The sequence below is a fragment of the Elaeis guineensis genome, unplaced genomic scaffold (assembly GCF_000442705.2).
Source record: "Elaeis guineensis isolate ETL-2024a unplaced genomic scaffold, EG11 Super_Scaffold_31900, whole genome shotgun sequence".
Lineage (NCBI taxonomy): Eukaryota > Viridiplantae > Streptophyta > Magnoliopsida > Arecales > Arecaceae > Elaeis > Elaeis guineensis.
Window position 1 is genome coordinate 1051781 of NW_027332420.1, and position 24911 is coordinate 1076691.

General features: G+C 34.2%; 1 protein-coding gene across 1 annotated transcript; it reads left to right on the plus strand.

Annotated features, from left to right (window-relative positions):
• Positions 1–10785: 10785 nt before the first annotated feature.
• Positions 10786–17802, plus strand: LOC105058749 (H/ACA ribonucleoprotein complex subunit 1-like protein 2). The gene is made up of 4 exons (XM_010941780.4): positions 10786–11007; positions 11091–11239; positions 11379–11494; positions 17299–17802. The coding sequence occupies exons 1-4, from the start codon at positions 10881–10883 to the stop codon at positions 17489–17491; spliced, it is 585 nt and encodes a 194-aa protein (XP_010940082.1). The 5' UTR covers positions 10786–10880; the 3' UTR covers positions 17492–17802.
• Positions 17803–24911: the final 7109 nt, after the last annotated feature.

The window sequence follows — 24911 nt, forward strand, 5'->3', positions numbered from 1 at the left end:
ACTCTAGTAATTTAATTTTGCCCAGAAACCTAATCAGTAGACTTTGGCCTCCACTGTAAGGATCCGATTAGGTCCAACCATTAATATGACCATACTTGGTGCATCTAACCAATGAATGATTAAGTCCAACTTTGGTTGGCTAACCTAACCACCATTATAGAGATACTTTCAAGTCGTCATATGATAAGTGATAATTCCATTAGTCAACAAGCACCAGACCTTTGGTCTGCAATGATTATTGAGTTAATGGACTCATTATCAAACACCTTAATGGGAGGCTATGACTCAGTTATCTCCATAACTTTATCATTTTAAGGACCTAATAATTTTAGAAGATTTAAAATTATTAGTGATTTAAGGATAGAAAGAAAATGGACCAATTTGCTCCCACTGACTTCATCAAGTCAAGTCCTCCCACTGACTTCTCAAGTCATTAACAAGGATTAGGATCAAATTTGATCCATGGGCACCTAGATCAGTCTCACTGAATGAAATCAGACTCACTGATTTTCTATGTGATATGGGTTAGCACGAATCAATGAGCAACCTAATCAAGATCTGATTAACCACATTGGCTAGGTAAGTATGATCGATGGGAGGGTTTGCCAAAGCTTGCCTTAGACACTATAAGAAATGGCCAGGTAAGCGAGCTCCCAATTAAAAATCACCGATCAGGTTTACCTTAGACACCAACTGATTTATCAGTTTTGATTTGGTCTGCCTAAAGACTCAGGCTGAGCTGCTGAGCCACGATCAGTGTCCATTTGTTAAATATATGGACTTTGATCAACTACAACTATTGAAGTGATTTATAGAAATGACCTAATCCTAATTAATTTTTAATTAGGTTTGATCAATTTCTTAACTTAGTCCATATTTAATCTAACCCTAGGTCCAACCCAGTTAATGACCTGATCAAAGCTAACCCATTACCTTTTAACCCATGTTTTATGAAATTATCTTAGAATCTTTAAATCACAAACCTAGATCCTAAACAATCACTTAATTCTTTTAATTAAGTTCATGTCTGAGGGTTGGGGTTTGGCATTTTGAAATTTATTTTCAACTTTTGAAAGGTTTAATACAATCTAATGTTGTTTCACTAAATAGGTCGACTCATTTCAAAAATGGGTCGGCTTATTTCACTAACAAACACTAATTATAGGTTAAAATAATTAAATTCAGCCAACTTTCAATCGAGCTGGCATGCTAGTCGAGCCGGCCCGATCAGCAAACATAACCTTCATAAGATCTTATTCTTGGCTGATTTTAATCTATGTGCATTACATAAAAATTTATGAAATGAAATAGATCTAATCTAAAGCATTCATGACAAAATTTATTTAAACTCTTTTAAATTTTCTAGATCATAACATACCAGGATAACCTTTGCACCGTAAGGGGTAAAGCTTACAGCAAGACAATCTACAGTCCATATGATCATTATTTTATTTTTAGATTTATTTTAATACAATCATGAATATGTTATAAAAGAACCTGGATGCTCCGATACCACCAATGGAAAAAGTGCAGGGTTGCATGCATGAATTTCAAAATAATTTTGAAATATAATGCAGCAGAATATATAAATTAAATAATTTAATATATAAATACATGTAATCAGATTACTAAGCTCTATAATTAAGATCTATAACATATCATATTATATTTATAAATCAAAAAATAAAAGCTTTGGTATTGATCAAATCAATACCCTAGATCTAAAATAGTTTTAGATCTAAAACCTAGATCACATCTAGATAAGAGAAGAGATCAGATCTCTTACCTTCATATGGGTCGAGAATTTCATGGTTGATTTTTTTTGTTGTCTTTAGAGCTACACATGCATCCAGCCTCTACAAGTGATCCACACGAGGCTGCAACAAAATCGAAGGTTCGTCGAACGAAGATCTGCTCGAGGTGCTAGCTTCTTGCAGATCCCTCCGGATGGTTAATCTAAAAAATATTCTTCGAATCTTTTGGACATTCTATGAGATGAAGAATATGAGAAGAAATGAGGGAGAAGTTAAACCTTTTAACCTTCCTAAAATTAGAAATAATATGTAAAAGAAAAGGGTCCTAAGAGAAGACAGATCCTCTCCTTCAGTACATCAACGATTGATGTCCTGAGAACATCTCTATGCTAGGATATGAGGAGACCTTCTTCTCTAGATGTTTCTCAAATTTTCAGATCTTATGATATCTGATTTTTCTCATAGAAAAATCTCATGATTTATGGAGAAGAAGGGTTCTAAAAGAAACCTTAAGAGAAGACCTTCTTTTCTTCTTCTTCTCTCATCAAAATATGATCAGATCATGTCTAAAATTAGATCACCATGCTCCAACTCATTGGAGCATGAATCCACCATGCCATCCCTCTTTCTCTCTCAGATTTTATCATATAAAAATATAAAATAAAGAGAGAATAATTTTAAAAAAAATAATAAGAGAAAACAATCTTCTCTCTTACCTTTTATTTTTATAAGACATCAACTTTTGATCTCTTGATTGAAGACTCTCCTCCATGGATATTGGTGCCTCAAACCACCCATGCCATCTTCTTTCTCCTCTGCTATTTCTATCTAAAAAACTATGAATTTTTGACTCCCTAATCATATCATATGGGTGGCACCAATATAAGAGGTAGACTAGGTCAAAAGACCTAGTCTAACAAGGAGACCATGGGGCATCCAACTCTTGGATGCCCCTTCCCTTAATTCTTATGTGGAGAACAGGATAACAAGCACAAAAGTGGTGACAAAAAGATAGGATAAGGATGGAAGAAGTTGGCGTATGAGAGGAGAGAAGAGTTCTTGTGAAGAGGGACTCTTTCAAAAAAGAAATGAACCTTAACCACTTTCCATAATAAACAAAATCACTTTCTATATTGAATCAAATCAAATTTGCTTCAAATCTCTAGAATAAGTGGTATGAGATTGCATTCCTTAGTTGTGGATATCATAAAAAAATTATCTAAAAATTAATATGTGGCGTGGGCTTGGAGTTTCTTAGGTGGCGCAATGGAGAAGATGGAATCCTAGTCTAACTAGGATTCTTATGTAGACTAGGTCAAGCTCTTTGAACCCAATCCAAATTAATTACAATCTAATTAATGATGATCCTAATCCAACTAGGAGTCTAATTAAATCAAATTAAACTATATTTAATTTTGATTTAAATCTTAACTTAATTAAAAATTAGGTGTACACAAGTCCTAGTCGAACAGAGACTTGTTCTCCCTTGCAACTGGCTTATCTAATAAACCAATTAGACTTAATCCAATTAAATCTAAACTAATTCTAATTGAATCAAATTTAATTAGACTTGATCTCAGTCCAATTGCTCAATCAGATTGAGCCAATTAGCAATCCAATTGCTAATTGATCCTCCTGCAACACTTGCATTAGGTCAAACATCAATCACATTGATCGTTTAATCTTAGAACGATTCTCAATCATCGATTAACCATCTGATTAGGTTACAACCTTTTATGTGTGTGACCCTATAGGTTCGAACCTAAATCGATAGCACAGAAATCAATTCTTGTACCAGTCGAAGTAATCATCTGGCAATGATTTTCGACGTCCAGATAGGTCGAATGTATACAAAGCAACATTCTAAAAACTCTGACCCATGGTTACCGTATAATTCATCCTTTTGATCAATAATGCTCAAGATGACTTTGAGTATGCTGTCAACACTCATATAAGTCATCTCTATTGTGTCTCAAAATTTTGCAAATCTCGTGACTCCTCACGAGGATTATCCAAGCCTAGATTTTGCTAAATTGAAACACAGCGAGACATTCTCTTCCTGAAGTTAATCAGGAGTGATCAATCCAATCTTGACTCACACACCGACTTCACAAGTATTTGACTGTACCCAAAAATCTTTCGAATCTATATTAAAAATACAGGTAGTCCGGCACCGAAGCACAGTGAGTTGCTTGCAAGTCACCGTGGTGATCTCAGATCGAAGGGACACTTATATCCATTGGTCTTAGCTAACTAGTCTTGATAGTGAAGTGTTACATTGGTCATGTTCAATGCAGATGTACTCCTACATCTCACGTGGATGCCATACCAGTGTCTCAACACCACTTGATTACGAGGACAACCAATGTATATGGTATACAGCGACCTACACTTGATAAGTTATCATCCTTATTAATAACTTATCATTTGATTGTAAATAATTTAAGAACCATCCGATAAATTCTCCTTTATCGATTGATTGTAGTTCTAAGGACTTCATCATAATTTAGGAGTTTATTTAAGGAAGATAGAACTTTTATGATGAACCTGCCAAATAATTATTATTATTAGATAATTCATATACTAATTTCAATCATCTACCACTTAGATGATTGGCTTTATGATATATTTTTCAACACGATCAATACCAGAAAGGTACCCACATCTCTACAATGATGGAAGACCTCTGACTTAATATTTAATAAAAAAATTTGAATTTAGATCTCTTCTAAATTAGCAGATCTGACATCCGACTGATTAAATCAGATTAGCACATCAATATATCTAACCATCCTAGTTGGTATGGATGAACTCGAGTCAACAAGTAACCTAACACAAAACTGAATCTCCCAAGATGGCCAGGTAAGTTAAGATGCGTGAGGATCCCTCCATTGCTTTCCTTGACACCAATCAAAATTGGTCAGGTCAGATAACATAACCAATTAAATAACTACCATCTAAATCTTGCCTTAGACATCAAATTGGTTGATTAGAATTGATTAGATTAATCTATTGAGACGGGTCTGAACCATTGAGCCAAATTCGATCTTAAGTCAATCAACTCACACCAAAATATGAATCGATGCAACCAACTACAACTAAAGTTGACTTTAAGTCCCTTTGATCTAATCTTAATCATCCATCGATTAGATTTAATCAACTGCTCAAAATCAAAGATGGGTTCTAGCCTGATCTAATCAATTAGACTCTAATTGTAGTTTGTTCACTTAGACCTAATTTGTTCAACCCATACCCACATGCAATAATATAATTTTAGATCTAAAAATAATTTTTAGATTATGTTTTATTGCATGCAATTAATAACTTATGATTTTGAAACTATTTCAGATCTAAACTGAGTTTCATATATCGAATATACATAGTTTCGGATCTAAATCAAATATGCATCACATATACATTAGTTTTAGATCTAAAATTAAATTCACATATATCAAATATATATAAAATCAGATCTAAAATAATGATCAAAATATTTTAAAAATAGCTTTTCAAAAATTGATTCACACCAAACTAGGACAACCTTTACAATATAGGGGGTAAACCCTATATCAGGATAACCTTATATCAGTTTGATGTGAACTTTTAATCATTCTAATTTTATATCTAAATATAAATTAAACATATCACATATGTTAATTTTTAGATCTAAAAGATTTGATTTAATTATTTTGAAAAGAGTTTTCAAAATCGATCAATCTTGTGCTAGGATAATCTTTGCAATATAGGAGGTAAATCCTATATCAGGACAATCTTATATCCGTATAAAATTAATTTTAAATTATTAAAACTTTTAAATTTAATATAAAAAATAAATTATATATATTTTTAAAACCTGTGGCTCTGATACTACTATTAGAAAGTCGGATAGGCAGCATGTGTAGATTTCAAAATTTTGAAAATAGACAGCGAAAAATAGATCGAGTTAAACCCTTTAACCCCATATGTAAGATACCAGATCTAAACTATCCAAGCCCAGAGAAAGCACATATTATCAATTTGAAATTTTAAAAAAAAATTATAAGATCAGATCTCATTACCTTTGCGTGGGTAGAAATTCATCACTTTTGATGATCTCGGATTCGTAAAAAATTGAGCCACACATGTGTCTGGTCTCTATGGATATCTACCGAGATCGATCTCAAACTTTTCTTCTCTTATGAGATTCTTCTTCTCAAGAAGAACCTTGATCTTGAAGACTTTGATCAACTCTTTTGATCTTAACTGCGAGATCAACTCCTTTGATCTGCAGCCCTTTTCTTTTTCTCCTTGATCTTCAATCTCTAAATCAGCAACCCTTGCTTCTTGGTGTGTGGAAGAGATGCACCCAACTTTTGGGCATGGAAAGGAAGAAAAAGAAGAGAGAAGATATGGAGATGGAGAGAGGAAAAGTTTTGTTGATCAAAAATTTATTCAATGAAACTCTAGAGACCATCCTTTATATATAGACACTGTCCTGACATATATTAGGAACCCAATTATCTTAAAAAGATAAATTTTTATCTCATAAGAATCCTCTACCTTTTTAATCTAATTTATACCAAATAAACTCAGATATAAATGGTAATTAATCATCCCTTTAAGTATGTACAAGAGGCATCATGAGAATATATATCAAGTAGTTGGGGTGCCAAGATCTCTAGCCAAAAAGAGATGGGGCATGGACCCCACTCTCTCTCCTCCATGCCATGACACATAAGAGGGGGTGGGCCCCTCGAAGATTTGGCACCCAAAATTTTTCAAAAAGAAAAAGGTGCGCCACTCAATCTTCCATCTATTCTACATGCACATTAGAGATAATCAAAAGATAAAGAAGAGATAATATTAGGATAATTATACCAACTAATTAACTTAATTAAATCCTTTTGGGCTCACAATTAAGAGTCCAATTAAATTTAAATAGATTTAGGTTAAGTTCAAGGCTATGGACTTGATCAAATCAAAGTCTCGAGAAGAATTAGGTTTAACCGTGTGCTAGCATGGTTCTCATAAACCTAATAGAATTCAATAAATTCTAATCCAATTAAAATTTTATAAGTTCAATTGATAAATTCGAGATTAAATCTCTTAATGTGTGATCCCATAGGTTTCATTCTATCTAATAGTAAGATATATTATGATCTCTATCACAATATCATCGAAACTCTTTTCGATGGATTGAAACATTTCTAATTCTACCCTTCGAGAGTCATCGATCATCAAGATGATGACCAATGAGTCTCACAATCCATCAATGATACCTAGCAGTATATAGTGACAATCCAGTAGTTTGAAAGTATGAATCTCTAGATGTAGTTCTCATATGATTCAGTCCTTCTATCGTGAGTCCCGACTTGACGGAGATCATGAAGAGCTCGTCAGACCCCATTGTCAGTCATATGCTAGATTGACTTGATTTAAATTTATTTATAAATTTTATAAAAAAAATTTTTAGTATTCGCACTTACTTTGGCCAAAGACTTTCTGAACTCAGTCTCACAAATCGCATAGGACTTCTTCTTTTCTACCAAAGTCGATAGATCCTATTAGGTGCATCCTACTTCAAACAGCGAACCTGAACCTACTGAAACCAACATACACAGCAAGGATCCAAATGACTAAGGACCAAGAAAATGTGTAGTCAAACTCAGCAGCCTCGCTGCGAATAGCTAATAACACCGTAGGTCAAAAGACCACTCACACCAATGCAGCATCGAGAAGACCACTGACAAGTGAGTAGACATCCATATGGTTCTCGTGTTGGTCATGCTCAATATAAGTTATTCTCTAACAACCATCTGTACCTTCATCCCAGTGTCTCTACACCGCAGATCTGAGACTCATCTATCCACAAAGAAGGTGAACCGTGCATCGATCTCAAATGGATTGATCACTGTTCTTCGTGATGATCCTTTGATCAGGAGTATTTAGAAATTAATCACTAATTAATGTATATCTCAAATTCTTAACTTTTTAAGAATATAAAAAAATTATCTTTGTTAATTTTTAGGATAAATCATAGATATATAAACATGATTGGAAAGAAAAAAAATTTTATTGATAATAAAAAATTATAAGTATAAGTATAGGCCCAAGAATTATATAATATGTCGGCCAATAATTAGTTTTTAGGACACAAATCCAACAGTTTATACTATGGATGCTAGAACTCTTAGTGTTGCTTTATATTTGTTATTTTTATTTATGATCATTCTAGAAAAGTATGAGCTTTTATTTTGAAATCTAAAGATCAAGTGCTTGATGTGTTTAAGTATTTGCATGCTAGTATTAAAAGAGAAACAGAAAGGCAACTAAATTATGTTCGAGCAGATAACAGTCATGAATATAGGGATCCATTTGAGAAATATTGCAGAGGTCATGGCACTAGATTTGAGAAAACTATTCTTAAAATACCTCAACATAATAGAGTTACTGAGAGAATAAATAGTACTATTTATGAAAGAATTTGGTGTATACTCTCTCACGCTAAATTTCCTAAATCCTTTTGGGATGATGTGATGAGAACTACAGTGGATTTGGTAAACTTTTTTCTTTCAATTTCTCTTCAAGGTGATGTACCAAAAAGAGTATAGATTGAGCAAGATGTTTCATATGATCACTTGAGGGTGTTTAGTTGTACGGTATTTATTCATATTTCTAAAGATGAAAGATCTAAACTTGATAGAAAGTCTAAAGAGTGTATCTTTCTGGATTATGCACATGAAGAGTCTGGTTACAAATTATGAGATCCAGTTGGTAAAAAAGATTATCAGAAGCAGAGATATTGTATTTTTAGAAGATTAGACTATTGAAGATTTTAAAAAGATTGAGAAATCAAAGTCTATCACTAGAAATTATGTTGATCTGAGTCTAATACCTCCTACCATAATGAATAATAATAATAGAAGAGATGTGCAGGAAGATAATGGTAATATAGTTGATGAGCCCATATTTGATAACTATATGCCAAATGAGCATACTGTGCAAGCTCCTCCAGAATCACTAGTTGAGCCTTACTTGAGAAGATCCATTACAGAACATCATCCTTTTCAAAGATATTCTCCTTATGAGTATGTGATGATCATTGATGGGGAGAACCTAAATACTACTAACAGACCATCAATCATGAACAAAAGAGAGAGTGGTTAAAAGCCATGCAAGAAGAGATAAAATCTTTGCATGAGAATCACACATTTGAGTTTGATGGAATCTCCCACATCAATCGAGAGAGGGAGACTTGTTGGATTGTCCCACCTCATGTGGGGCTATACCTCTTTAAAAAAAAAAGAAAGAGAGAAGAAGAGTCCAAATAGGACTCTATTGGTTAGGCTTATTTAATATGGGCAACAAAGCACAAAGCTTTTGTTGTGTGTGAAACTAGTAGCTTTTGGACAATGCATAGAAGCCTTTATGAGGCACAAAAAAAGAGATAGCGGCACAAGGGAAGAAGAAAAAATTAAAAAAAAAATGATGCTACTTTATCAGATGATTGAATGGCTGATCGTATCTCAATTGTGATGAAATTTCAGTATGTTGTTTCTGACATTGAGAGTTATAAGTTGAACAGTTTTGATCTTTGAAAAGCCTTCTCTACTAATTATTTTAAGTATTTATATATTTGATGAGATCTATCCCTATTTATTATTAAAATTTACTTTATTTGTAATGATTATTCTAATATGGAAGCCAAAATTTATTCTTGATGACATATATTTATGTAACATCTAGTTGATATAAAGAAGATCTACAGTAATCCTATTATTCTAAATAGTGAAAGATTCAAATCAAAATTATGGTATTTTTTTGAGTTGCTTGATTTTTTTTCGCTTATTAATTATCTGGTAGATCGTAGAGATTATTATTATTTTATGATATTCCATTTAATTGTGCAAAGAGAAAAAAGAAGGTTATAGTATTATTGTCCATGATTGTAGTTTTCTTCAATATAAACTGAATCAATTCACCGAATGTAGTAGCAAATATTTCTACATTGGTTGTAATTTGGCCATCAAAGTGCTGCACTAGTTCATGTAGTTGCAAGGAAGTGCCCCTACATTAGTTTATCAAAACTATGAGTTGTAATTTAGCCATCGAAGTACTACATCAATTTACCAAATAAGTTTACTGAATGTAGCACTGAATAACGTTACATAAAGGAGGCAGTGGAGGGGATGATAAGGATGAAGATAGATGCGGCCTACTCACTAAGGTTAGCTCTGATGAGGGAGGAGGCTAGCGAGATGGTGAAGACAGAGGAAAGATGGTGGGGAGGATGATGATGGGACCATAGCGGTGGCGGCATTGAGGTGGGGTGGCTCCGAAGAGAGAGAAGATCGACAAGATTGGGGTTGGCTCCGACGAGGAAAGAGGCTAATAAGATGACGAACAAAAGAGGGAAGATGGTGGGGATGGTGGGATCGTAGCGGGGGCAACGTTGAGGTTGGGTGGCTCCAAGGAGAGAGAAGGTCAGCGAGATGGCAAGGGGAGAGGAGATCCGATAGTAGGTCTCCACCAACGAGGAGGCTGGCGGAGAGAGGGAACTATGGTGTGGTTTAGGGTTTCAATTTTTTTTTTTTTCATTTTTATCCTTTTTCATGGGTTTCAAAATTTTGAAGAATGTGGGCCACCTTCTATTAAAGTTTAAAATCTCACTAAAATCTTGTCAGAAGGTCCTAACCATGATTAACATTTTTCTATTCAAGCACTATAAAAATTTTTTAATTCCAAAATGCCACATGTTTTCTCCCTATTAGTTGGCGCAAAATACAATTGTTAGAACTATTTTAACCAATAATTTTTTCTATTATCTATATTTATTTAAAAATTTTTAAAAAAAATTATTTTATTATTTTAAATAAAAATTATATTTTAAAATAATATATTAATTTATTATTGAATTGCGTAAGGTACACGTAGTAGGATTGTTGTAACTAATAATTTCTCACTGAGCTGGACCTGCTATCCGTTAAATGACAAAAACACCCGTGATGGACGCGGAAGGTGGATTCACACTTTAGTCCGGAAGGTGGATTCACACTTTAGTCCTTTTATACGAGCCGATAGCCGAGCACCGTTTAAACCCAAAACCCTGGAAGCCAGCGGGTTCAGTGGTAAGGTTTTGCCGATAGCATGCGGCCTCCGAGGGGTGGCGGCGGTTTCAGGGGGGGTAGAGACGGTGGCCGTGGCGGCAGAGGCGGAAGATTTGGTGGCGGCCGTGGTGGCTTTCGAGACGAAGGTCCGCCAGCTGAAGTCGTAGGTCCGTTTGTCCTCCACTCCTCTGATTCCTTCTCAAGTTCCCATTTTTCTGTGCTTTATCCTCTAATTCTGCCGATATTTTAGAGGTTGCTTCGTTCCTTCACGCTTGTGAGGGAGACGCGGTCACGAAGCTCACGAATGAGAAGATACCTTACTTCAATGCGCCGATATATCTGCAGAACAAGACCCAGATCGGGAAAGTGGATGAAATATTTGGGCCCATCAATGAATCTGTAAGCCTTTTATCTTTTGTTTTAGCACCAGTGGATTTATTGTCCTCCAAAAGATTATCTTTTTATGTTTTGATTGTTATTCAGTTTGCAAGTTGAAACTGGGTTGATGTTTTAGTAATCCTACCCTTTCTCTTTGCAGTATTTTTCGATTAAGATGATGGAGGGCATCATAGCCACTTCATATGCTCCTGGAGACAAGTTTTATATTGATCCTGCCAAGCTTTTGCCACTTTCACGGTTCCTACCGCAGCCAAAGTATGGACCTTCTTTTCCTTACACCACCATCTAATGACTAGTGCAAATGCAAAGCTGATGTCTGTTCTCCTCTTCTCTTTTTTGAGATATGAAGTTAGCTTCCTGTTATGGTTAAGTGTCCTTGATAGAGTTTGGCATACTATAGCCGTCTCACATTCGGAGTATTCAAAATTGAGAGGAAGACATGATTAGCGTGCATTGTCCTTGTCAGTGGACATGGTTCATTTGCATTTTCCTTTTGATTAGATTTTCTTAGTTCGCATTTACTTCATGAGTAGGCATGCTCAATTCAAGCATTAAATGGACAAGTGCGATAAGGCTAATATAATTTTTTTTTTTTTTTCAAAATAGAACAACTAGGCAAATAGGAATATCTTCTTAATAACAAAAAAAAGTATATTGTAAGTCTGACACATATAAAGATATTCACCTCAGGTAATTTACAAACTGTATGTTGAAGTCTATAAGGGCTTGTTTTAATGGCTGAATCTGCCATATCTGCATACTTCCCAGTAACCATTGGAACTTTTTCTTTGGGGAAACAAAGGAAGGAGAAGTTGGAGGGGTCTAGAAAGTCCATTAATTCTCCATTTTGTACTTTTTAGGAATCAATGTCCATCAAAATTGGTGATTGATGTTTTCCCTCAAGAGTTGGAATTGTGGTAATCTTTAGGGTCCCTATTTCTTTAGTTTATCTTCTTGTTTGCCACTTTAAAGTGTATATTTTCCTCGCTAAAGATATCCCTTAGAAACCTTGGATTGTTAGGAATAGTTCTACTAGTAAGGAGCAAACTGGGTGATAGGAACATCCCATAGAGTTTAAATTCATTCCATGATTTCATGTTTTCTTATTATTAGGGAATTCATGCATGTGTTGTCGATGTGCTATGTTCTAGCTTAATTGTTCAAGAATTTTATGTGTCAGTTGGTGCAATACATGTATTGATGCAATGCACTATGTTATAAAGCATTGGAAAAAGATTAAGTTCAACTTTTGTTGGCCATTTTATGATCCAATGTATTGCAAAGCCTCAGATAAAACATCAAGATGTTAGTAACATGTCTTTTGATGTTTCACTTGTGTGATAGGAATGAACACATTTTTCTTGCATCCTCATGCAGCCAATTCTGTATCGATGATGGTGACGATTCAATAGTCAAACCAACATAGTAATGAATGCTTTCAGCAACTTTGCTGATACAAGATGAACTAACTGAATATTTTTCTAAATTCTGGCTCAAAGAAGAACCACTTGTCATTAAAGAAGTTGTTTGACCTTTTTTAAGCCAATTCAGTTTTCATATTCCTGGCAGCATGTAGAGGGATTTTAAGTTGCAATAGAGAATGTTAACTATAGCATCTCCTCCTAAATCCTAATTCCTTCCAACTTGATGCCTGAATTGAAAAGGAAGAGTGGAGATAAGGTGGCTATTTGTGGTCCTTTTTCTTCCAAATATGGCTAGTGGCTACTCTTTGCTCCTTCCTTAGATCTGACTGGTGGCCAGGAGGAAGAGCAGGCAATTGATCAAGGTGCTCTATTCTCAAATCTTATCAATTTGGTGGTTGCACCTCTTTTTTGTAAATATGATTGATGGCGAGAAGGAAAGGTGGCAGGGGTGGTGGATGATGGTAGTGCTTTTTCCTCTTTCATATGTTTGGTTTGCAATGAGGAATAAGAGTAACCTATTATCCAATTTGATCTATGGTGTTCAATTGGTTCCTAAGTAAATGGTAGATAAGAGATGAACTTGAAAGAGGAGAGAAAAGGACAAATATGTCTTTTTTTTTTTGAATTTCTTTTCAACTTCTTTTAACTTGCTAGTGACCAAACCAATTCTAAGCCTTGACTCTGGTAAATTGAATGGTCGAACTACCAGGGTGATAGGTTTAAACATTTCTATAGCATTTCAAGTTTCTAACCCATCTTGAGCTTAAATAATTGACAATTGATAGGTCAGATAGGTTGACTTGGCTAGGTGAACTAGGTTTCAGATTATTGCTTGCATCTGACAGGCATTATTCATTCAGGTGGTATTGCTAGAGTCCAGACATTATTAGCCTTGTTGAAGGTGATCTCAAGCTCCATAGCTTTTATCCATTTAGAATCAAAATTTTGATAGCGCTTCATAATAAATATTAGATTTATTATCCTTGTAATCATGGAGCTGTGTGATTAAAATCACCTAAATAGGCAAAGTATCTAAAATAATCTTATTTGTTTGATGTGCCCTCATGATGTTTGAACATTAAGAATTAGGGTGCATGCTTTCTTGATATATACCATCTCTTGTCTTGAAAATCAACTAATAGACGTAAGACTTTGAGATAGGAATGTCCACCAAGTTGCTCTTCTATTAACGAAGAACCTCTAATCCTTGTTGTAGAAGTGACACCCCTTATCCTTTGTAGGTTATTTTCCATAGCAACACAATTCACTTTAAACTTCCAACTTGTGTGTTTTTTGGTGTTCCCTAGACCATAAAATCAAGTAAGCTAGGTTCCTTCTTTCACAACTCAATTTTGCTGAGGACATCTAGGTGTAATCCATTGAGAAACTTTCCTATTATGTCTTGTATAATGTATAGTTTACATATTCTTTGGGAGATATGTTTTCCTCCTTTATCTGAATGAGTTGTTCAATTAGTGGTACAAACTTTTGCCATTAGTGTTTGCCTATCGGTGTATGAGGTAGATGACCGAATCTTAAATAATTTCTCATTTAAAGCGGTCGCATTTGATATTTTCAAATGTCTATACTACAATAAATTGACCACATACGTTAGTATAAACCACTTCTAGTGGTTCCCTAACATGCTTCGCCATTTTGGGTAATGGTAATGATATCGTCTAATGTTTTCAGTCATGAAATGTTTAAAAAATGAATACATGCATATGTATATGTGTGTATTTTTCTAGATGTCCCATCTTTCCTACTTTTTCCCTCATACGGAGTCAGGTATATAAACCTGAATCTAATTCATGCACCATGCACCATTGTTATTACAAATCTTCAAGAAAGAACAAGTGTATAAATTGCAACAGGCTAAATTCATGGGCATGGAAGATTCTTGTAAAACACAAGGCCAAGCATGTGTACAAGTAACATGAGCATGGAAGTTACATTGTGCAAATATGAGTAGTTTATTGAGCAGCAATTGTAACATTTACTGTGCAAGATGGCTAAACTCAAATTATTGGCTAGTCCTTCCAAATGAATCTTCTTTTAATCTTAGCTAAGCATTATACAAGAGGACAAAAGGAAATGATATAAGTTCTATATGAATAAACACCCAAGTGGACATATCATTATCTCTCCAAAAATGGTTTTAAGTTGTTAATGGAGATGAATGTTGGCGACTTATATGTATAAACCAAGGGTCACAATCTCAGTACCCGATTGCATCCCAGTAGATGAACGGTATGGTACGGTACATACCAATGCGTATCGAGTTGAACTATCTTCAATTATTGAGGCAGAAGTGTTGATTAGGTCCAAGCCAGGTGCTTTCTGGGCTGAATTGCTCAAAATTCCTTGGTTCAGAGCAGTTTGGTGGGTAAGGATGGGAACCAAGTGGTTCGAGCCCATTTCGTACCGCGATCACCAAATGGGTTCATGGTAGGTCTGGTACAATACAAAACAAATTTGATGGTTCAGTCTGATAACGTATACCATGGTATGAACTATGAACAGTCACAAAGTACATAATAGAGTCTTGAGTAACAAACTCATCTTTTTTATATTATTTAAATTAGTGATGATAGCACTTCAAACAATTGATTATTAGTAGATAGTAGGTTTTTGATGATGTTCTGGAACTTTTAAGCAATATATGACGAATATGCATAGCATTCCATATGCTTCATTTAAATGCTCACTATTTATTTAGTTTGATGTGATAAGGTATTTGAGGATTAAATGGCAAAATGTATCTTCAGTCTTTTAGGCTTATATTTATTGTTCTTGATCCTGTTCTTCTTCTTGTTGAGGTTTGTATTTAAGGAAAAGGCTTTTGACTAATCTCATTGTGGAGGATTTTTGTTGGCAATTAGGTTTGGTATTAATTTCCTTGTTCCAATCATGTTTGGTATTAGATTTGTTGTCAAGTGTTCAAATAGGTCTAGGAAAATTATGCAGCTAGTATTCTCAATCTAGGATTTAGCTGCTATTTTGTTTCTTAATTTAGGAGCCCATCACCTCTGGCCCATAGCCCACCTTATTTTTATTTTTTCTATTTTTTTTAAAAAGAAATATTTTTGGTATAGTCAATTATTTTTTAAAAAAACATGTTGAGCGTGATGGACATGGTGGTAGTTGCAATGAAGTAGTTAGGGGTGTGCACGGATTGGGCCAGGCTAGTTTGGAGCTAAACTTGAAACAAAATTGATTTAAAATGGTTTGGTTTGGTTTGGTTTATCAGGTTGATATTCTATTTTATAAATAAAAAAATATGAAAAAATTAAAAAATTAAAATTTTTATATACAGATATATGGGTCAGGTTTGGTTTGGTTGGGTTGGTTTGAATACACACACACACGGATTGGGTTGGGTCAGTTTGAATCAGTTTTCTGAAAACTTAAAACAGAATTCAAACTGAGTTTTTTGAGTTCAAAACTTTCTCAAATTGAAACCAAACAGATTTTAAAAAAAAAATTGATATAAACCAAACCAAAAAGACTAGTTCAGATTGCATTTGTGGTTCAGCCAGTTTTTTGCACACCGTAGAGGTAGTGGAGGTGACGGTGGTGGGAGGCGATGATAGTGTGGTGGTAGTGATGGTGGTGGTGGCGAGAGCACCAGTGATGTGGTAAGGTGATAACTATGGCAGTGATGGTGTGATGGACATGGCAAAGGTGGTAATAGCAACGATGACTGTGGTAGGTGGTGGTAGACGCACCCGTGATGTTGTGGTAGAGATGATGATGATGGTAACGATGGTAACGGTAGTAGTGAGGGTGGCAATAGTGAGGATAGTGTTGGTGGAGGTGATTTTGCTGGTGGTGGTTAAAAAGCATGAGTTCTTATTGTTGGAAATATGAAAGTAAGGGGCTCTTACTTTTGTGTTTTCTAGAAATAATGAAACGGGTTCTAAAAATATAAAAAATAAAACTAATAGTACCAAACATGTTTTTCGTCTAAATTTCTGGAATTCTGTTTTAAAAAATAAAAAATATGATGTAAAAGTGAAGCTAAATAGGCTCTTAATTTTTTCTCATTTTTTTCTTTATTGGAAAGATTATGGAAGATGGCTTTCTCCAGCTATTTAAAGGTATATATTTATGGGCTGGTTATTGAATTTTGTTTAGTAAGAACCTTAATAGAAAAAGACTAAAGGCACCCTTCTCCTTGTTGTTCTTCATCTCTTGACTCTCTTCTTGTTCATCTCTAATTCCCTGTTTTCTTCTATGCCTAAATGTTCTCTTGCTTTATTAAATTCTAGGCAGATTATTACTGATGTTTTCAGATCTTTTATCTCTAGCACTTCCAATCTTCAAATCTGATAAGGCTTTATTTAGCTTTGCATGCATTCATCTTTTTAAAGCTCAACAAAATGGCAAAGCTTAGTATTTATGAATGAGGTATCATTGCTTTTCTTTTAATTTTCCAGACAACTTATGTTCTTTTTACTGTCTTAGATTCAAAAGTCCTGTGCTTTATTTTTCTGACAAGTTATCCATGTGGGGTCTCTGCTTTAACTTTAGGCTGGCTGGTTGGGTTATTTCTTGATGAAAATTCCTCCATTCATTGTTGAGGTTAGATGTCACTGAAGCAGGAGCTTTTTGTTGCTGGAATTTATGTTGCAGGGGCCAGTCACAGGCAGCGACAAGAGGTGGAGGACGTGGGGGAAGAGGTGTTGGCCGTGGGGGTGGACGTGGTGGAGGTTTCCGTGGGCGAGGTGGTCCGAGAGGTGGCCGGGGGGGTCCTCCAAGAGGTGGCCGTGGTGGTCCTCCGAGAGGTGGACGTGGTGGTGGCTTTAGGGGCCGAGGAAGGTCATAATGTGAGAGACATGCTTTATAATCTGTTTTCCTATGAAATTCCTTTCTGCAACCAAGCTAAGAGGAATTTGCTTGGGATCAAAATTTACCAGAAAGCAACTTTTAGGCTTTTAGGACGAGAATCCTGATGTCATATTTTGATATTTTAGGAGTTGGAGTTTATTATCAGGGGGTAAGGATTTATTATCATGCTTGTAGCTCTGTGACTGCATATTTTGATATTTGACTGTGATCCCAAGAACGGATTAACTGTTTGGATTATTTGAATTGTTCCGAATGTGTAATACATATGGTTGAGGTTGTAGAAGGTTATGTGATGAGTTTGTGATGGCATCACAGGGTAGAGAGAGTTCTAGATATTTAATCGCTGGGGAATTTCTTTGGACATAGCAGCTGGGGAATATGGCAGAGGGGGAAATTAAAGGATGATATAATGGTAGATATACAAGGACTAAGGTTTTGTTTGATTACCAAAAAAAAGTGAAAAAAAAAAAAAGAAAGAAAGAAAGATCACTAGGAGAAAAAAAAAGAGAAGAGAAGAAATTTGTTCTTTTTTATATTTGGTTAAACTAATAAAATCACAAAGTTGTCATGGATGTTTCATCTATGATTTTATTCTATCAGAATTATTATTTATTGACAAGAATAATTTTAGACAAAGTTTTGGTCCTATATATATATATTTTTAACTGAGTTGCTTTTTCTTGATAAAATTCTTTATTAATAAAAATTTCTTTTCTTTTACTTCCTTGGCAATCAAATAGAGTCTAAAAGTAGCTTTTTTTACTTGGAACTACATTTTGAAAATGAAATGTACCTACTAATATCCTAGCGGCCAAAAACAACACTCCTTGCTAGTTAGATAGGAGTCTCAGATGGTGAACGGCAATACTCAGATGTATTATTGTGATAATGTAAAATGATAACATATAATACACAATAAAATATAAACAAGAGCAGAGGAAAAGGCAAGGACAGAATCCCAACCATATCGAAATTCGATTGAAAATAACAAAATGCCGAACAGAATAACGAAAGTCATACCAAATGTTTGCTATTATATGAATCTAACATGATCTAATAATTACAGATTTGCATCATTATATTATATTATGTCATATTACATTACATTATAATTATAATAATATTATATTATATTATAGTAATACATTATGTAATACTATTATGTTACATTATAATGATATTGTGCTATGCAATAGTATAGTACTATATCATATTATCATATCATAGCATATTATATTTTTTTTATTTTTCTATAATATATAATATTATATTACACTATATTACAATAATATTATATTAATTTCAAAATATATCATAATATATTATATTATAATAATGTTGTTGTATTATATATGTTTTAATATGATGCAAGATATAATATATATTATATAATATTTTTTATTATTATTTTATCATACCAAAAAAGTACTATCAATGGAAATACCAAACGTCTATTGAAGTTTCATAATATTTTATAAATATAGTTACCAAACTGTAAATAATTTTTTTTATAAAATTTTATTCAAAAATTTTATTTTTAAAAATTTCAAAAGCTCTCCTATCACCAGCAATGCCACACAAAGCTTTAGAATTATAGAAGGGCATTCTACCCCTTGATAAAACTATACACTGAATAGGTAGAAGGGCATTCTGCACCTTGCATGGTGCACTCAATTTGAAATTTCACTTATGCACAACTTTGACATTGTTAATGACCGCACGGTACTGACATACATCATCCTGACATATCGTTCTGAAAGCAATATGAAATAATTTAATGTAATAGCTATGGCCATTCTCGTTTATCAAAACTTAAAGTAATTTAAATTAAATTTTTTATTCTTTTATAATTCATATGGTGTTCAACAAAACCTTCATGCAATATTTTGTCACAAATATGATTAGTAGTTAATAATACTTCTCCCTCTAAATGAGATGATAAATTAGATTTGACATAGTACTAATGTTCTATTTTTTCTTTCTACTATATTAGGATGTGCAAAGAGCATTAGTTTAATATATTATTCTAGTTTCATTACAAGATTTTACAAGCACAATAGGTGAATATTCTCCCTCTCTATCACTTTTAAGAATTTTAATAGTCATTCCTAATTGATTTTCCACTTAAACCTCATAAATCTAAATTTGTCCAAAGCTTTATTTTTAATTCTTAATAAATATACATATGTGTGCATGTTGAGTAATCATAAGGTTATAAAATACCTGTGACCTCCTCCAGTCTCAATGCTTTTATTATCACAAATTTTAGTATGTACTAGCCCTAAAATAGTAAAAAATCTGTTTGTGCACAATATTTATATTTAAAAAAAAGTAATAGCATTTGTCACGCCTCAAATCCGGACATAACACGGCCAAACTATCGAGGGATGGAGCCCACGATAACACGAAGCCAATTCATCATAATCATCTAAAATCCATCAAATAAAAAGATTCAATTCTATTATTCATCAAATAATCGAACCAATATGGGTTCAGAGCATCTAAATCCAAAAGCAATACTAACCCGAATCTCAACATTCATAAATAACTACAAATTCATGATTATAAAATAAATTAAACTTCTGTTGTCAAATTTTTCAGCTTGCTATGCCGATCTTCAAGCTTGGATTCCTTTTGCCGATCCTAACCTTATTTTCTGTTCAAACAAAAAGAAAACAAAAAGAATATGAGCTACACTAGCCCAGTAAGTAGAACTTGCACTTCCTTATCGGATCAAGCATAAGTTTTTCATGATAATGCAATATTTAAAAATAACAGATAATACAAAATAAAGTATTTTATAGAGCATATAACAAAACAAGTTATAAACTCATCATGCATGCATAAATCATGTATATTTCACAATCATGAATCGTAAATCATTTTCATCATGTATTCATGTCATGTTTCAAAATATTGCTCACAGATATTCGTGCTAAGGTCACTATTATACCCATGACAGGCCATGTTTCTTAATCGACAGAGTTCTTAATTCATGTGCCAACTTTATACCCGCTGGCAGGGCCATGTTTCGTGTGGATGCTAGCTCCGGATGTCGACCTTCCCGAAGGAATTCATTCATAGCCATCTGAGAGCCTTTGAAATCATTATATCTTTTTCTTAAAGCATACATATACATAGATGAAAAAACAATGAAATTCATATTTCATAATCATGCTATTTTCATAAGACATATTCATGAAATCAATGCTCATAATAAAACATGCTTTTTCATATCACATATGCCGATCCTTATTTTATGAAAAATTATGATTTCATCCATAGCAATTCTTTGCATAAAAACATGATCATTTAAAAATAAATAAGGAGCATAGGATCTACTTACCTCTTTCATCTAAGATCTTCAGACTTTGTTAAAAGAATCAGCTAATCCTATTTAAAACATCAAATCATCATCAATTTCTACTCCATAAATATAATAAGATTAAATCATAAGGAAAGAGATTGTTGTCCGGAGGTGTCGGTCCATCCAGATACCAGGGCAATTTAGGATCTTTGATCTGAGAGTCAGATTCAAGTCACTTGATCAAAAAATCATGAGGCACAGATCGAATTAAAGTCAAGATCAATCAATAGGATTCTTTAATAATAAATTTGAAAGATCTTTGATACGATCAGATGAGGTTGACATACAGCAAGGATATCAAAGCAACTTCAGATCATCTTGTTAGAGTCAATATAAGCTTCTAAAAGATGAAGGCATAACTCGATATAGGATTCATAGATCTTTTTTTTTAGAGAGAGAAAGTAGTCATGAGAGAGAAAGTAGAGAGAGAAAGTGGAGAGAGAATCTTCGTATCCTTTAAAAGTGGCAATCATGATTGAGATCATCAGAGATCATATCAAGGTGACTTAATATAGATTAACCATGATTGATATTATCAATTTCAAAAAAAATCAGATCGGGATCCGATCTACTGCACGAATTTGGAGCAGTCCCAGATCATCATATTTTCATCTCAAGTTTATCCTAGGGTCTGTGATGTAATCAGAGAGAGAGAATGACCCTAGAGAGACGAAATCCATAATGAGAGAGAAAGGTCTAGAGAGAGAAAATAGGAAGAAAATTTAGAGAGAGAAAATATAGAGAGAAGGTAGAGAGAGAAAGTCTAATTTTAGAGAGAGAAAAATATAAGAGAGAGATGAGAAAAACTTTCTCTCATATATATATATATTTTTTTTATTATATATATATATTCTTTTTCTTTTTCTTTTTCTTTTTAGAGAGAGACAATAGAGAGAGAGAAAGAGAGAGAAAGAGGGAAAAAGAGGGAGAGAAGAAATTTTTCTCTTTTTTATTTATTTATTTTTTATTTTATTTTTTTATTTTCATTTTCTTTGCTTTTCTTTTTCTTTTTCCTTTTTCTTTTCTTTTTCTTTTTCCTTTTTCTTTTCTTTTCTTTTCTTCTTCTTCCCGGGCTTTCATTGGGCCGAAACAGAGGAGGGACACGAGGCGGGGGGGAAAACTTAGTGGCTCGTGCTCCGGCGAGGTACTGCGGTATGACTGGAGGTCCAACAGTGGCAGCCGACGGCGGGGGCAAGAGATCGCCGACAGTGAGGCTCGGCCGGTAGGAGTTTTATAAAAAAAATCGAAAAACAGGAACCCGATCCTTTTCTTGAATTTCTCCGGTCATTGACCGATCACCGACGGCCATAACCCTCGGAGAAGGAAGGTAGGGAGGTGGGGGTCATGCTACAGGGTGTGGCACCACGGCGGTGGTGCCGGTGGCCCGAAAAGAGGAGGAAATGGCTCGACCGAACAGGGCAGAACAGGGTCTCACTTTTTCATCAATTTTTCCAACGATCCCGACGGCCGACGAGGGTGCACGAAGCCATGGGAAGGAGGGGAAGGAAGAGAGGAAGGAGGGCCGGGGCTTACCTTTGACTTCGGTGAGGTTTCCGACGAGAAATCGCGGCGAGCACAGGTCAAGGGGCCGCGGCTTCAAATGGGAAAATCGGAGAAAAACTCCGGCGATCATCGGTGACCGAAGGATCTACACTTAGAGGAGAAGAGGGGGTTCTTATAGAGCTCGTCCTAGGGTCTTTTAATGGCCCTAGGACACCGATTTTTGATCGGAGACGGGGAAGAGGAAGACTCCGACGGGAGTCTTCCTCCCTGCTCTGTTTTTTTTTTTTTCTGGTGGGCTTTGTGGGCTGGTTTTGGGCCCAATTGGGCCGGATTATCACATTTTACCCCCCTTAAAAAAAAATTTCGTCCTCGAAATTTAACATACCTTCATTTTCAAATAAGTATGGATATCTCGTCTTCATATCATCTTCAAGCTCCCAAGTGGCCTCTTTCTCTTCATGATTACTCCAATGAATCTTTACATACAGAATGATACGCGTCTTAGAACTTGCTCTTTTCGATCAATAATTCAGAGAAAAAATTCTTTATAGGTTAGATCTTCATGAACTTGCAATGGCTCATACTTTATCACACTGTTTGATCAAGTACAAACTTTCTCAGTAGTGAAACATGAAAGACATTGTGCACTTTGGATAAATCTGGTGGAAGACTAGTCGTAAGTAACATCTCCTACTCGATTTAAGATTTCAAAAGGTCCAATATATCGTGGACTCAGTTTGCCATGTCTCCCAAACCTCATGACACTTTTTGTAGGTGATATTTTTAGAAAAATATGATCATCAAAATAAAATTCTAATTCTCTTCTTTTTCTATCTGCCCAACTCTTCTGTCTATCCTATACTGCTTTGAGTCTCTTCTTGATCAGATAGATTTTCTCTCTAGCATCCATTTATTATCAGTAAAATCCTTCCTTATTTACAACTAACGTATTTCATAATATCTTTAGATTTAAAGGATTAATATTTCTAATCAATTCAGACCACCACGCTTTTGCTGCGCACTCTGATCTCAACTTACCAAATTATCTAAGTCTATCAAAAATAAAAGATATCTTTATATATTAAATCAATCAGAGATAGATCCAACTTTCAGATTTCATATACAATTTAGGATAAAATTTAAGGTTTCCTTGTCATTACTATCTCTTAGGCATAGCACATCAAAATTAAATCTTCATCCACCTTCTATGTTTGAACTTATTACATAAGTTTCACTACTCCTCGAGAATCCAATATGTCTAGAATTAATTTGAGTTAACCTTCGATTTACTTTACAATCATTTAGACAACTTCCAAACTAACTTTTTCTTTGCAAAGAAATTAACATCAAAATCAGCAAAGTTATCATGTCCTTTATCCGTATAGATTTAGTATTCTAATGTCATCAAATTTACCTAACATAATATATCAATACCTCCCACTTCATTCTAGGGTCAACACTTCCCGTACTCAGGTCAACCTTACTGATTGAAATCTAAGATATAACTCGTCAATTCTATTATAGACATCATATGCCATTTATACATAAATTTCATCATAATACCTATTGATTCGAAATCAAATTATTGAATCATTTCTTTTATATCTATCATGTTCCTCATGATCTTAGCCTCAAGTTCAAATATCATTAAAGTCACAATCTCGAATAATGCTAACCTTAAGCTCAAATACCACTTAAGTCATATTTTCTAGTGATCATGATCTAAACTTTATATCATTCTATCACGTCCTTAATGATCATAATCTTAAGCTCTGATGTTATCCATTACACTCTACTCGGTCATATCCTATTGATCATACATAAAGTTTTGATATCACTTTATAATCTCAATGATCTTAAACCTAAGCTCTGATATTATTCTATCATATCCTAATCATTTATATCATTTATATCATAATCCTCAATGATTATAACCTAAGCTCTGATACCATAAAATGTCACGCCCCAAATCCGTGACATAACACGGCCATGCTACCGAGGGATGGAGCCCACGATAACACGAAGCCAATTCATCATAATCATCTAAAATCCGTCAAATAAAAAGATTCAATTCTATTATTCATCAAATAATCGAACCAATATGGGTTCAGAGCATCTAAATCCAAAAGCAAGTACTAACCCGAATCTCAACATTCATAAATAACTACAAATTCATGATTATAAAATAAATTAAACTTCTGTTGTCAAATTTTTCAGCTTGCTATGCCGATCTTCAAACTTGGATTCCTTTTGCCGATCCTAACCTTATTTCTCTGTTCAAACAAAAAGAAAACAAAAAGAATATGAGCTACACTAGCCCAGTAAGTAGAACTTGCACTTCCTTATCGGATCAAGCATAAGTTTTTCATGATAATGCAATATTTAGAAAATAACAGATAATACAAAATAAAATATTTTATAGAGCATATAACAAAACAAGTTATAAACTCATCATGCATGCATAAATCATGTATATTTCACAATCATGAATCGTAAATCATTTTCATCATGTATTCATGTCATGTTT

Excerpts from the sequence above, each read along its gene's own strand:
- LOC105058749 (XM_010941780.4), top strand. The coding sequence starts at position 10,881 with ATGCGGCCTCCGAGGGGTGGCGGCGGTTTCAGGGGGGGTAGAGACGGT. Across the intron at positions 11,008-11,090 it reads TCCGCCAGCTGAAGTCGTAG|AGGTTGCTTCGTTCCTTCAC; the intron begins GTCCGTTTGTCC and ends CCGATATTTTAG. Across the intron at positions 11,240-11,378 it reads TTGGGCCCATCAATGAATCT|TATTTTTCGATTAAGATGAT; the intron begins GTAAGCCTTTTA and ends TTCTCTTTGCAG.